The following is a 15,397-nucleotide window of genomic DNA, read 5'->3' as shown; positions in this document are numbered from 1 at the left end:
AGAGCATCAATTTAGTATGCAGGTTCAATCCTCAGCATCTGAGAAAGATTCCCTGCCTAACATCCCGGACAGATGCTGCCACTCAGTGCAGACAACACTAGTCTAGATGGACCAATGGTCAGACTCTGTATTAGACAGTTTCCTACGTTCCTGTATCTCCTTTTCCAGCCTCAGCCACTATTTCTAGGTTACACTCCTTGCCAAACTCGCCCTGAGGAGTCCCACCTCCTGAGGCCAAGCCAATAAATCTTAAGCAAAGAATTTTAATATGTGCATTCCTTCCAATCTTATGTTAAACATTCCAGCACTTCATATGGCCAGAGTTTTAGGCTGAACAGCCAATTACAGCCTCTTTTTTGGCCTTTTGTTCTGCTCAGTTAATTTTAATCTCAACCGACTTGCAGCGAACCAGCTCAGATAAGCTTCTTACAAGGATCTCTGGTTAATGTTGCTATTGTTGGTTCAAGATAGAGTATGAGCCTGCAAACTTTACTGCACTTGACTTCACTGCCAATTACACTGCGGGAGGAGGGGGGGGGAAGAAAACTTATGAGGGTTTAAGATAAGAATCAATAGGGGCAGACACTCAGATCTGCCCACATTATCTGCAGCCTACTCTCGGTCCCGAGTTAAGAGGCAGGAGCTGCTAACTCTTCCAGAGAGAAACCATGGCTTCTTTGAACCTTAGATATGAAGCATGCAAAGTCCATTTGCAAACTTAGTCCATATATCAAGCTCAAGCTCCAGTTTCATGGTGTCTCCACATCACACGACTTGTGCTAGTTACAGCAGATATTCACTTATCAGGGGAGGGAAGCAGTGAACTCCAGCACACCCCTGGAGTGGAGGAGGAGGCAAGATCCTAGTCTGGTCTGGTTTAGATGTAATGCTAAACCAGAGATGGGGAACACCAGGCCCAGTGGGCCCCAGGCGTCTCTACTGGGCTCTCAAGACTTTCAATAAGTGGCCTTGGGCTGCCCCATCCCTCCTTCTAACCTACCTCACATGTGAGAGAGACTAAAATGGGGAAAAGAACTACATATGATGCCTTGGAGGATGGGTGGGGTAAAAACAAAATAAGTAAGGCATAGAACAGGCTTCCTCAGCCTCAGCCCTCCAGATGTTTTTGGCCTACAACTCCCATGATCCCTAGCTAGCAGGACCAGTGGTCAGGGATGATGGGAATTGTCGTCTCAAAACATCTGGAGGCCCGAGGTTGAGGAAGCCTGGCATAGAATCATAGAGCTGGAAGGGAACCCAAGGGTCATCTAGTTCAATGCAGGAATCTCAACTAAAGCACCCATGATTTCGTCAGTAGTGTAGATGAGATCCATGCTAAATAAAGACCCAAAGCTTTATTGAACCAGCCGTGCCCCATTAAACATGCCTAGACTTCTTAGTAAATATTGCAGCGTTTTTGGAGCCCAATTAACAGTGCCACAAAACAGTCCACAAAAACGGCAAACACAATCCACCACTTCAGTTCTCTTGATGTTTTAAATGTGTGTGCCTTTCGGCCTGCAAATAAAGCACCAATGGGCCAATTTACTCAAAGTGGGAGATGTTATTCAATTTCACCGCTTTTCAAGCAAGTAAAGGCAAAAGACTGGTGTGCAGGCAGTAGCTTGTTACACCAAGTCCTTACACCTTGGGTTCATTCCATGCCCATATTTCCACCCACTGCCAGCTGTACCTATCCCTCCTCCTCCTCAATCTCTCCTTTTGACAGTCTCCTCTTAACAAGTTTAATGTCTGTCATGAACATAGGTGTGTTGGGGTGTTTTGTTTGGTTGTGGTTTTGCTTTTGCAAATGGGCATTCCACGTAAGCCAATTCCTTTGAGCAATTCTCCCTACCTGCAATTTTGGTCCTTATGCGATGTGTGCATGAAAGAGAAGGGAAAAGAGTACACTAAGTATGAAGTTGGCCTGCAAACAGAAAGAATCCATTGTGGAAAGATCATAGGCCTCTGGACTTGGAAGGACTTTACACATGTAGTCAACGCAGGCAAAGAACAAGGACCTCAATCAGTTCTACAGGAGACTGACTTTTGTTCTGAGCAATTAAAATTCCAATCAGCCCTCTGTGTTCTTCTGCCAAATATCATCAGACTGTCCCCCTCTCTCCTCCCACCCTACCATGGAACAGTATCAAGAAGTTTTGAATTGCACAAAGGTTACTACTGCGTGTCATTATCTCAAACTTATCGCCACTCATGGTGCTTCCATGCATCTTATTCTGTTCTGAACAATCCCTGTGATAACTCTTGGTGGAGGTGAGGCAGGGAACCACGAATCCCCCATCCCAGAGTTTAAATATCAAACTTTTATAAGTTTTGGGGATTTTTAGTTTAGAGAAAAGGCAACTAAGAGGCGACAGAACGGAAGTGAATACATTTATGCATGGTGCGGAGAAAGTTTTCCTCCCTCTCTCATAGCACAAGGACTCGGGGACATCCAACGAAGTTGAACACTGGGAGATTGAGGACAGACAAAAGAAAGGACTTATTCACACACTTAAACTGTGGAACTCACTGCCACAAGAAGCAGTGATTTGGGATTAGGAAATTTCAGGGAGGCTAAAGCAATCAGCGACTACTAACCCTGATGACTATTTTTGCTGTGCTGCTTTCCCCAGGAGAACTCGCTCTTTAATGCTCTATATCAGAACAAACTGCAATTCTAGTTTTCCACAGAATTGTTTTCAGTGGTAAAGAACAGGTTTTTGCAGGGAACAAACGCTGGGACAAGAACACAAAGAAGAAGTAGTTCTCAGCTTTAATTAATAATAATTTAAAGAGCAGACCTGTACCTAGAAACGTGGCACAAAAGGAAGGCTGGATGATCCCATAGGTGAAAACAAACACACTGGATAAAAGTTTATCTGGTTAATAAAGCAAACACCTTCCAAAACAGAAAGGCTTATGAATTATAATTCCTACAATTCCTGACCATTGACTATACTGATTGGGACTGATGAGAGCCGGAATTCATTATCATCTGGGGGAGCCACAGGTTCCCCATCCTTGGTATATAGAGTTCTGATCATTAGTGTGTTGAGTTAGTACTATACCTTTAAAGCATATTCTTTCCCTCAAAGAATTCTGGGCACTGTAGTTATAATCACTCACCGAGTTATAATCCCCAGAAACCCTTAGCAAACCACAGTGCCCAGAATTCTTTGAGCGGGGCAGGATGTGCTTCGAATGTGCTTTAAAAATATAGTGAGTATGTACAGTTCCGACACCTCTCAAGTGGGCGCCATTGCCATTATAAGAGAACATGGGAGGCGTTCATGGTAAATTCTGGCACCTCTTTTCCTAGAAAAACAGCAATGATTCTGCCCTTCCATTACTTCTGGTGGATTCTTGGCATTCTAGCTTCAGCAGAGGAGTTAACAACGCAAGTCTTGAGTGTCAATATTACAGATTACGGTACCTCAGGAACAGTCTAAATCCCCAGCAATAAATTCTTTATTCCCCCTATGAGCTTCTCTTAGTCAATGTCAAATACATATTCCAGAAACATGACTTCTGCCTCTCTGAAACATCAGCATCCCCCGCTATCTCTGTCCACTGGGGTACAAATAACTTAATTATGCTATCAAGCTGTGCTTAGCAAGACCAGGAGACTGACATTAAGAGTGTCAATCACGTTGTCTCCTCATTTTGCACCATACGCATTTCACACATTCTTTCCTGCATCGAAAAAGCCACGGGTGTATCAGGGTTAATCATCAGCCATATTGTTTGTACAGTTCCCCCCATCAACTTAAAAAAAAAAAAAGGGAGACCTACTAAAGAAGGTACGACCTGTCTAGTCTTGCTGACATCTGCAAACATTTACTTCCTGATAATAAAAGTAACTGCAATGTGCCATTTTTAAAAAAAAAGAAGAAGAAGAGGTCAGTTGCTAACATGAGAGCCTTGCGTAGACACGTTCATTGATTCAACAAATGACTAGGACTACCATTCCATAACAGCACACACAAACTGGTATTCGGTGCAGAATACAACTGATTTCTAGTCTTTAAGGGCTTATGCAAAACTTCAAAACCTTAAATTCTTTTTATATCCGCTGCTTTTAACTTTTTGATTCTGCAAAACCAGTTGGGATAGTTCAGTCAGAAGGGCATGAGACTCTTAATCTTGGGTTTGAACCCCACGTTGGGTAAAAGATTCCTGCATTGGAAGTCCCTGTAACCTCACTTCTCGCAGTTTGAGAACCAGCAGAAGACCCTCAGAGGAGGACCTCAGTGCATACAGAACAGACAAACAACTTTCCAAATATACAGCAGACACAGACATATGGACTGTTAAGACACAACTGCACTGATTTGTTCGGTTGTTGTTTTTTAGAATTCCTGAGCCATGTCAGGAAAGAGGCTGTTAGTGAGTGTGTGTACACACACACATATCCTTCCAAGCCTTTTTTGTAACAGAAAACAGCAGAGAAAAAGATGGAATCTGGGCCTCCCTTCTTGTTGCACTCAAACTTATTACTCTTCCAGACTGCTGTCTATCAGTTCTGAATTATTTCAGTAGAGAGGGTCCTGGTGTTTTGTTTTTCAGGTTTATATAACAGGGGAGAAATGAAATAGCAATTGCAGTGTTTAGACTACTGGGAAAATGCAAAGCTACATAGGCAATCTTCATAATCACTGCTGCCCTTTACAGAAAGAGAGAGGGGTGGGATATAAATCACAAGCGGAGCAGCTAGTGTAAACTAATGAGAATGAACAGCGTGCCAGGGATCTGCTGGATTTAATCTTGAGCCCGGAATGCCAACAGTAACTTGAATCTCTTCCCAAAAAAAACCTTACTGAAAGGGGAAACAACACGGCACATCAGAGAGATGGCAGCGAAAGTCAAAAACAGAGGCATAGCTTCTTTGCTGGTCTTTTGTTAATGTCATTTTTAGAAGCCTTAAGTAGGCCAACTTTTCCAAAAGTTTGAAGAAGAAGAAGAAAAGTCAGCAGGAACCTGGAACAGCTTTTAAAAACAGAAACCGTAGCAAACACCACAGAACTCATCACACCGCACATTTTCCATCAATGGTACCTATTGAAGTTGACCGGGTAAAGGATGACATCTTCTGGTGCTCTGCCATCCCATTGGATAATATAGGTTTGCTCCAGCATCACCACAGGCTGGTACTGTTGGTACGGCACCCCTCTGTTCACTCCGTGTAGCCTCAGAGGATGGAAATGGTATGCAGCTCTGGCAATTGATAAGGTCAGATTCTCAGGACGCCTGGCTTGAATATAGAGCTGAAAGAGAAAGCGGGAAGAGACCTGTGTTACAGCCAATCAAGCTCAGCTTTCACACATGCATTCAATCAGCAGCATGTCCCTTTCAAGACTTTTGCCAGCAAAGAGCTCTGGGCATCCAGAGCTGTAGCCAATGAACCACTTCCAACATAAATAGTGCATCAGCAACACAAATAGAATTCTGAAGGGTTATTTCTTGAGAGAGAAAATAATCACAGGCAATAGAGATTGTCCCAAAAATGGGAATCACTTAAGCTCAGTTGGTAGAGCATGAGACTCTTCACCTCAGGGTGGTGGATTCAAGCCCTACATTGGGCAAAATATTCCCATACTGCAGGGGGTTGGACAATATGATCATCGTAGTCACTTCCAACTCTGATTCCCCAATGGGAAAACAAGAGAATGGGCAGTGAAATGCCACTTGGAAAACAAAAACAAAGCCATGTAAGGTGCCAAAGAAAAATGTGGCCCCTGCAAAATGAGCCAGGATACATAAGCAAAGTTTGGGAGCTGCAGGGAGTGGGCAAAAGGTAGATCATGGTCAACTGGTTGACCTTTGGTTCACCAAGGATTTCTGATCCCAATTGTTCAAAAATAGCAATAAGGGGGACTTTTCAGCCACTGAGAAGATGTCTTCTCATCCTTAGTGCTGACTGGAGCCAATCAAAGTGAAAGGAGGTGAGGACTGGCTCCTAGGGTCATTCTGGAGAAGGCTTGTGGGAGAGCACTGAAGAGTTGTTCTGTATGCTAAGCATTTAGGAACATTGAAAACACAAGGTGCTTCCGTTTCAAGAGAATGAGGCGCAAGTTCTGTTACGTCAAATGGAATGCCAAGGAAAACACAGCTCAGGTCACTCCAAAGGAAGATAATAAAGCACTCCAAATCACTTGCCCATGTATGTGCACAGAGGGGGGAAAGCCCAGATTCAACTGGAGGAGGCATGCGAAGATCTGCTCTAAGCATTGCAATGCGTCCCTAATCATTATTTTTCTAGAATTGTAAGATTGCTGGATAAACTTAGAAGGTTTATAATCTTAGAAGGGGGCGGTGGCTGTGAGAGGGCATGGCTGTGATAATCAAGAAGGGATCCTGAATTAGCTACTACACTACAGATGACGATGTAAAGGACTGAGTAAGTTCACACTGGGAGAGACGTTCCTAAGATATTTATCCCCAATATATGCTAACAAATGGCATTTATGGTAGTTTTGCATTACATGCTATGCTTCACATGACAGAAAGAGACTAGCAATTGCTGTTTCTCTGACAAGGATGCAGTGAGTGTTACAAAAAGAGAGAGAGAGGAGAAAGAGAGAGAGAGGGAAGCTTTGCGGTTAGTTAGAAATATTTCTAGACTGACTGCACTTCTAACTGCAGCCAACGCATGTACAATTTCAAGGATTATAATCAAGACCATTTCTCACTTTCCTATATCTAAGCAGTCAACATCGAGTCCTGCATATTCATTCTTTTACTATGTAGTTTGGAACGACTGACAAGTCCTTTCTTGTATTGCAGCTATGATTAAGAAATCGTAGCATGCAGGTGAATGCAAAGATAACCTGACTGCAGGCTGGTGACCAATGACACCCCCTCCAAAAAAAATACCTGGTTTAAAAATGTAGGGTAGTATTCAGCTAAAGTTTACTTAGAGTAGGCCTACAGAATTTTATTGACCTGCACATTTTCTGGCCTTTTGCCAACGCTTTTAATATAGGACTACTAGATGACAACAGGGAGATTTCTTATTGATGGAGAACGGTTGTGGGGGGTGGGAGAGGTTATCCCACCTTTTTGGCCCAAAGATTCTGAATGAAACTCACACTATAAGCTAACAAAATCAACAAGATATAGCTAATGATTGATAACGGTGAAATAAAATGGGGAAAGAAAGAAAGCACCACAAAATAGGGCAGGAATATAAAATAATGCTGGTGATAAGGAGAGGCTTTAAAAAGGATTAGACAAATTCTGGTGGATTATGCGGAACTAGCAAAACTGACCTACAGGTTCCGTAACCAGGAGGAAACAAAGTTCCAAAGAGATTGGAGTAAATTTGTGGATTATATAAGTAATAACTGTAGAAACATGAAGACGTTAGCAGGACTGAAATAAATCTTATGACGTGGACAGGATATTATTAAGGAACTGCAGAAAGGGGATTGGAGTAAGAAAACCTGCTGAAGGGAGAGGGAAGTCAGTGTTCGGTAGGGCATTGAGAGAGAAAGTGGATAGATGATTATGGAACATTATTGTATTTTGTTTGTTTATGTGAAATGAAAAACTAAGAAAAAGCATATTTTAAAAAATAAATAAATAACATTAGACAAATTCATGGAGAGGCTAGCCTTGATAGCTATGCTCTGCCTCCATGGTTGAAGGCCGCAATGCTTCTGAATACCAGTTGCTAGAAACCACAGGAGGGGAGAAGCCTCTTGCGCTTGAATCCTGCTTGTGGGTTTCCCATAGGCATCTGGTTGGCCACTGTGCAAACAGGACACTGGACTGGATGTGACCTGAGCCAGAAGGCTCTTCTTATGTTTTACGTATGTTATTCATAGTGTACAGCAATGGTTTTCAACCCGTGTGCCACGGCACCCTGGGGTGCCTTGAATGATGGTCAGAGGTGCTGCAGCAACAATGGTCTCTGTCCCTCTTTCCTTCCCTCCCTCCCTCCTCTGCCCTCTCATGTCTCTGCCTCCCAAAGGCTTGCGCAGCTGTTTATTGCAGCAGCCCTAGCTACAAGCTCCGCAGGTGAACGGTGCCTCTGGGAAGCACTTCTCTTTGGGGAGTGGGGAGTGCGTGAGCAGCTCAGAGACCAGGGGTGGCAGCAGCAGCTACACAAAGGAAGAAGAAGAAGAGGAGGAGGAGGAGGAGGAGGAGGAGGAGGAGGAGGAGGAGTTTGGACTTGATATCCTGCCTTTCACTCCCCTCAAGGAGTCTCAAAGCGGCTAACAATCTCCTTTCCCTTCCTCCCCCATAACAAACACTCTGTGAGGTGAGTGAGGCTGAGAGACTTCAGAGAAGTGTGACTGGCCCAAGGTCACCCAGCAGCTGCATGTGGAGGAGCGGGGAAGCGAACCCGGTTCACCAGATTACGAGTCTACCGCTCTTAACCACTACACCACACTGACTCCGAAGGAGAGGAGAGGAGGCTGAGGGAACCCTCCACAAGGGAGGGTGTTCGAAAAAGGGTGAGAGGCTGCCAGCTCTGCAGGCAAGGGAGACATAACTGGGCTCCTGAGCCCCATAGGGGTACTGAAGAAAGAATGTGGTTGGTTAAGGGAGCCGCAGACTCAAAAAGGTTGAAAACCTCCCTCCCCCGCCATCCCTAATACATGTGCACACAGAACATACATATACGTTTGGACTAAACTCAAGAATCAGCATAAAAATGATCAAAACACACATTTACTAAAAGGGGATTTCACCTGTCTGTACCACCAAATGAATACAGGGTCTTGTCTCCTGAATCCAAAAACAGGAGGGGAAAGAAAAGCAGATTTGGTCATGGAGTTTCCAAAGATCAAAGGGAAGCAAAGGGTTTCACAGTCCTCCGTGATTGGAACTAGTCCTTTTTGTGCCTTTCAGAGCAAAAATTCGGAGCGTGCACACAACACCAGTCTGTCTAAACAAGACGGATGCTGCCTTTAGCTTCTGAAAGTTGATGGCATTTTGAAAGCTAAAATTTGTGCTCCGTTTCAAAGCAAATACCTCTCCCTGCACTCGTGCCAAATTCTTATGCCTTCCCTTCAGTCCAGGCAAGTCCTGAACTAAATTCCCCACAGCTTAGACGCTGATTGGATGGGAAACTCTAGTAAAGAAGGGACAGGTCCCAGAGAAAATGACTGTTTGTTCTTGCCTTACACAGCCAAGGAAAGTTCTTAGGACGGAAAAAGGGTCTCACTGCATGGAGTGCCATAATGCGCTTATAAAAATAGACCAAAAAAAGAAGAGAGAGAAAGAAAAAGGGGGGAAAGAGCTTATCTTGTTTACAGTTCAGAATTTTTATGCAGCACCAAGTAGCTAGAAGCAGAGCCATTGCCCATGTGAAGGGTGGAGATGTGGCTCTCTGGTATGGAACATGTTTTGCACACAGAAGGAACTGGGCTCAAGCCTAGGCATACTCAAGTAAGGATGGGCGGATATGTCAATTTCATTTTTTCATTTTTTACAATCCGAAGTTCATTTCTCCACATTTCCACATTGGTTTGCAATTTTCAGTTCATGAAAATTCATCAGCATTTTTGTGCAAATGGCTTCCAAAACTGATGTTTTTTTTATGCAGTTTGACCTGGTGTACATATTTATGAGAAGCTATTTCTCCAAATATAATGCATTTTTGAACATTAATTTCCCCAATATATGCATTCTTTTGCACACTTTATCCTAGTGTATAGGGTTGGTTTTAGTGTGTGTGCTTTTGTATGCATTATTTGGCTCGAAAACTGCATTGCAACGTCTAGAGAGGTGCGCATTTCAAATGATGGGTTGGTTCTGATTTACGTATTGTTTTGAAAAGTGCAACTTCTTTTTAAATGTCACCTGAATCAAATTTCCCCCACATTCCTATCCTCAGGTTGGGATGGGAATTGCCAAAATGCAGCGTCCAACCTGGCCTTTTCGTGCCTGAGATGTATATTTTCAGAGCCTACTCTGCTTTTTTCTAATTGCATTTTAATTTTTTTAACTGTTATTAATATTGCATTTTAAATAGTTGGAACCCACCCTGGGATCTTAGTAGAGTAAAGGAGGCAATACATTAAAATATCATCATCATCATCATCCCTGTCCACGAGATTGCTACTCATCAGTGTAAATATGGGGACAAGCTTGCACATGACGTGTTTCCAACATAGACGTCAAACTCTGTGTGTCCCTTACGTACAGTGCCACATATACTGAATGTTGATGTCTGTTTCACCACGTTGGATACCACAGGAACTAATTCCTAATGGCCAAGGTCCCTTCGGCCCCCAAATAACATATTTGAGGGGGCCAGGGCCACCGCAAAGTTGTTGGCCATTGCCATTCAAGTGGTATTTGTGCACCATGTCTTGTGATCAATTATGTGGGGTGGGGCTTACCTGCCCCCCCCCCCCCATATTTTACACAGCAAGCAATCCCGATGGATTCTTTTGCCAGGTACACAGGGCAAAATAGACACAGAGGATGGGATACAAGAAGCATCCAAAATCAGGGCTTATCCGCACTTTACATTTAGTGCAGCACCATACTACTTTAAACAGTCATGGATTCTGCCGCAGAATCTTGGGAACTGTAGTTTGTTAAGGCTGCTTGGAAAAGACTCCTATTCTCCCCACAGAGCTACAATTCCCCGAGTGGTTTAACCTTCAACCCCTCTTCCTAGGAAATGGTTTCAAATGGTAGTTAAGATGCATAGTGGCAGCTCTTACATTGCTCCTGGCAGATTCATGAAAGCTGGGGTGGGGGGTGGGGGCAGAAAATGGGTCTGGGTCTGGCTCCTTTGCAGTAGATCATTAAAGGCTTCTGGCTCGCAACCGTCTACCAACAACAATTAAATGCTTTTCCCCCTACCCCTGAATTAGGTTGCTCAAAAGGATTGCTACTCAAGCAGAATTGGATACATGGGTCACAGACTTCTTCGTCTCCTTCTCATGCACAACTGTGGTTCAAATTATTTCTTAAAAGAATAAATAATAAGAGTGGAGAAGCCCAAATTTCAATGAAACTGCAGAACATAGAGAGGGGAGGGTTAACTCTTCCCTCCCCAGCTGTGGTTCTAGAAAAAAAACAAAACCTGGCAGTGCAACTAGTGTTAGAAAGCTCCCATTAGCACCCATGACAGTCTTCTTCTTCTTTCATATATATTCATTTAATCGGGTGGGGACACCTGTGGTCCCTCCAGATGTTATTGGGCTCCATCACTCCTCATCAGCGTGGCTAATCTGGAGGGACACAGGATCCTCATCCCTAATGTCAGGCTTCCCCAACCTCGGCCCTCCAGATGTTTTGGGACTACAACTCCCATGATCCCTAGCTAGCAGGACCAGTGGGCAGGGATGATGGGAACTGTAGTCTCAAAACATCTGGAGGGCCGAGGTTGAGGAAGCCTGCCTAATGTAGTGTAACCTGCAGCTTGACCCGTAATCATGCATCGACTATGTTCCCAATCAAAATGGTTCAGCCAGGGCAGGTAAAACATAAAAAATGAAACTACTTTAATCCAAAAATGAAACTACATAGACGAAGATGTAGGGTGGCCTCAGGCCAATGAGGATGGCCAGAACATACATACATATATATATCTCTCTCAGCTAAATTGACTTTTGGGGACAATAAACTATTCCTATTGACAGGTTATCCCAGCAGTGCATGCCAAGGGGAAAACTGCCCTGTAAATTATTCAGGGAAGGATATTAAGCAGATGCTAGCTGGATCTGCAGCCCAATGTCATGTTTTAAATTCCCTCGTGCAGGCAGGAATTCTCCTTGCTAATGAGAAAGTCCTGGAGAATGTTAATCATATATCTGAGGCTCTGAGAGACAACACACAACAACAACAACTCTCCCCCGCCCGGTTTTTGGCAGCTTTCGACACTCCTGCTTTCCAACTGCTCGTCTAATGCTAACCAGCAGAGCCATGCAAAAATGTGCAAGAAGTGAAGAATTGAGAAAAGGAAAAGTTGGACAGGGCTGTAGGCAGATATACTGATTTTCTCTCTGTTCTTCATTCTCTCTTCATCCATCTATCCATCCATCCATTTTCTCTCACACATCTCCATAGAGGCCCCTCTCTTACCAGCTAGCTTTTCTCTCTGGGACTCCCCAGCCTCTGTTCATGCCAGCCTCTCTCCACTTCCTTCCTTCCTTCCTTCCTTCCTTAATTCATTCATCCCTTCAGCAGCACCAAAGCTTCCTTCTATCATCCCACTGAGAACATCTCTGCATAAGCATCAATGGTCCAGCCTTACCTGTGCATATTTCCCAGCGCAAATCATTCCGTTCCACCTTGGGATGATAAGGCAGCCCGGGTGACGAATCAGATAGTTGTCTGACCTGCCCACAAAGGTGCCTGGATAGCCTGTCACTGAACCATCCAAATCATGGAAAATCGAGACCTTATCACCATCATTATTATTGTCTCCAAACCACTGGCCTGGCCTGCCCAAGAACACTCTGAGCCCAACCTTTGAAGAAAGACAGATAAGAACAGAAAGTCATTATTACTGCAGGAACTCAATTGCATTTCAGGCTACTAAAATAGCTATTCAGTGCTTATGTCCCAAGATTTCCATGGTGGAAATGACAGGACCCCGCCATGTGGGCTCTGTGGTTTATCAACTGAATAGCAGGCAGAAAATTCAACAAGTGCGGCCTTCCCATCACTGTATCTCTGCACTGAAAAGAATACATCTGATGAATTTCCCCCTGCTATGCAGTGGTACCTCGAGTTACAAACGCCTCAGGTTACAAATTCCACTAACCTGGAAGAGTTACCTCAAGTTGAGAACTCTGCCCCAGGAAGAGAACATAAATTGTGTACCGGTGGTGCAGCAGGAGCAAGAGGCCCCATTAGCGAAAGCACGCCTCTAGTTAAGAACAGTTTCATGTTAAGAACGGACCTCTGGAACGAATTAAGTTCGTAACCAGAGGTACCACCTGTATAGCTCTTAAAGCCGGTTTGGCGGACAAGGGAGCCCAGATGTTGATGGATTTCAGTATTGGTCACCCCCAGCCAGCATGGCCAACTCTTAGGGATGGTGGGAGTTGTGATCAAGCAACATTCAAAGGGCCACTCATTCCCCAATGCTATTTTAGAAAACAAAAAGTTATGTAACGGACAAAACATGGCAGTCTTGCACTGTTTGCTTGACAGTTTCCCACTTCAGGGTACTTAGTGCATCTACCAAGGAGCTCCAAAAGACACAATAAGATTTGATCCTCACAACCACCATGCAAGCCGATTTAAGCTGAGAAAGCACCAACTTGGCCAAAGGCTACCCAGTGAGCTTTGTAGGAAAGGAGAAACTTGAACCCGGGTATCTGCAGCCCAACCCCCTTTGGATGAGGAGTTTATGCCCATCTAGATGCTGTTAGGCTCTAACTCCCATCAGCGCTAGCCAGTATGGCCAATAATCACAGGATAATGGGAGTTGTAGACCAACAACATCCCGAAAACCACAAGTTGTCCATCCCTAGTCTTGCCTGGCAGTGACTCTTCCCAGTTCCAGACAGGGTTCCTCACACATCTTTGTTGGAAATGATGTGGTTGCCGAAACCCTCTGTTGTATCTACAGAACCCTGCATCTACATTGCTTCTTCATCCGCAACCTTGCACTCTGTGCTTCTATGCCCCCACCAAGCAACATAAAATGAAGCTAAGCAAGGGAACGCAATACATGATTCCACCCGGACACATTCAGTTTCTCCAGATGTCTAGAGGAGAGCATGAGGAAGAGTGAGCCATCCTTGTGGTGAAGGGAAGTTCTGGTCCAAGTCAACTCAAGAAAAGTTTGTGATCTTCAAGAAGCGGCCTGCAAGAGGAGAGCCTCTTGCACTTGCTCTGCACAGCTATCAAGCTCCACGTGGTTACGGGAGGGTGCAACCAAATGAATTCCTCACCCTCCGTCTGACCTTCAACGGGCAACGTTTAAACAAGTTGCAAAGTGTGTGATTCACTGAAAGGCAGGAGGCCAAAAGAACTTCCCTTCACCACAAGGAAGCAAGGAGCAGACACACCTAAACTTTGCACACAAAAATTAGGAACCCTAATAATCAGTGCTGACCATGCACTAGGAACATTAGTCAGGCACCTAAATGCTATGCAGGAATCTGCCTTACAACAAGTCCAACCAGTGGTGCCTCTAGCTCAGTGTTGTCCTCACCAATGTTCCTCAACTGTGGATGTTGCGTGACAACTTATATATCATGCCTGACCACTGGGCTAAGTTGGCTGGGAATGATGGGAGTTGTAGTCCAACATAATCCAGGGAACCTCTGCCTGACAATGTACTCTGGACAACCCAGGTGCCAGAAAGACCACCTCTCCCTTATACACCTGCCTGGAATTCAAAATCTATGGATGGCCTCATGATGCCACAGTCCTCTGAAAATATGGTATATGGCAACTCACAAGAGAGCATTCTTAATGGTAGCACCCCAATTCTGGAATGCCCTTCCCTCTCAGGTGCGGTTCTGAGTTTTGACGCAACACTAATGGAGTTTTGGCGCAAACTAAAAATGTGCATTTGGCCAGAGCCATGCCCCCTCACCTGGCTGATGTATACTAATGTAGTTAATAAAGTGCTTGATCTGACGGTAATTTGTACTTAAACCAAATATTGATTTATTGTACTTTAATGTTCCTCACATTGTGTTAACCACGATGAGCGAGCTATAAATAATTTTAATTATTCTGGTATATGTATTTGATTCTCAGTTGCAGCATTTGATGTTTTGTGATGTGCGTTCGCCTCCTTATTGGGCGGACAGCTTTGCAGGCGGGCCCCGGGCCTCCCTTGTAAACTGGCTTATCACAAGCCGGATCGACTTCCTGCCACCAAATGGGCCAATGGCTGCAGGAATTAGGGGGCATTCCCCTGGGTGCAGGACCAAATGACCAATTGTGGCCCTTGGCACCACGCCCAGGGGAAGTTTAAATGACCGGACTGTGGGGTCTTTCAGCCTCTCTCTCGCTAGGCCGGTTTGACTGTTAAAAATAGGTGGCAAACGGCTCAGAGATTCCTTTGGAAGTGAGAAGCAGGCACAGAAATTGTTTAAATAAATAAAATGCACACAGGAGAATCAAGCAGAGGCACATTCCCTACTGCCAAACCCACACAAAAAGAAGATGGGCCCAGTTAACATCTCCACTGACTTACACTTCTCTCCATCCTGACCAGTGAGGCGTTGTTCTGAGGACTTATCTGCCAGGCGTTCTTCATGAAAAAGCCGATGGCACTCGAGTGCCTGTCCGCAGTAGGGGTAAACTTTCTAAAAGTGCATTTCGTCAGCCGGACAGGACCATCGTATATCTGGAAGCCACGGATCGGAAACGTCCTATGAAAGTTACAGAAACGAAAGCAAGAAGGGGTGGGGAACATGGGTTTTTAGCTCTTCCTGAAATGTGTTACTTCCATTTTATC

General features: G+C 44.5%; 2 protein-coding genes across 6 annotated transcripts in view; both read right to left on the bottom strand.

Annotated features, from left to right (window-relative positions):
- Positions 1-15,397, bottom strand: part of LOC308462531 (cell surface hyaluronidase CEMIP2-like) — a 101,397-nt gene that overhangs the window by 35,448 nt on the left and 50,552 nt on the right. For all 3 annotated transcript variants that reach the window (XM_080980253.1, XM_080980251.1, XM_080980252.1), the window contains 3 exons: positions 15,134-15,311; positions 12,224-12,439; positions 5,059-5,267 (listed from right to left, as the gene is read on the bottom strand). In XM_080980253.1, coding sequence (XP_080836379.1) covers positions 5,059-5,267; positions 12,224-12,439; positions 15,134-15,311 — 603 coding nt within the window. The remainder of the gene's footprint in view (positions 1-5,058; positions 5,268-12,223; positions 12,440-15,133; positions 15,312-15,397) is intronic.
- Positions 1-15,397, bottom strand: part of CEMIP (cell migration inducing hyaluronidase 1) — a 168,297-nt gene that overhangs the window by 123,987 nt on the left and 28,913 nt on the right. The window lies entirely within an intron of this gene.

The sequence above is a fragment of the Podarcis pityusensis genome (genome assembly GCF_964106645.2).
Source record: "Podarcis pityusensis genome assembly, chromosome: 14".
Classification (NCBI taxonomy): domain Eukaryota; kingdom Metazoa; phylum Chordata; class Lepidosauria; order Squamata; family Lacertidae; genus Podarcis; species Podarcis pityusensis.
Note: the sequence above shows the minus strand (reverse complement) of the source record. Positions and strands in the feature narration are given on the sequence as shown.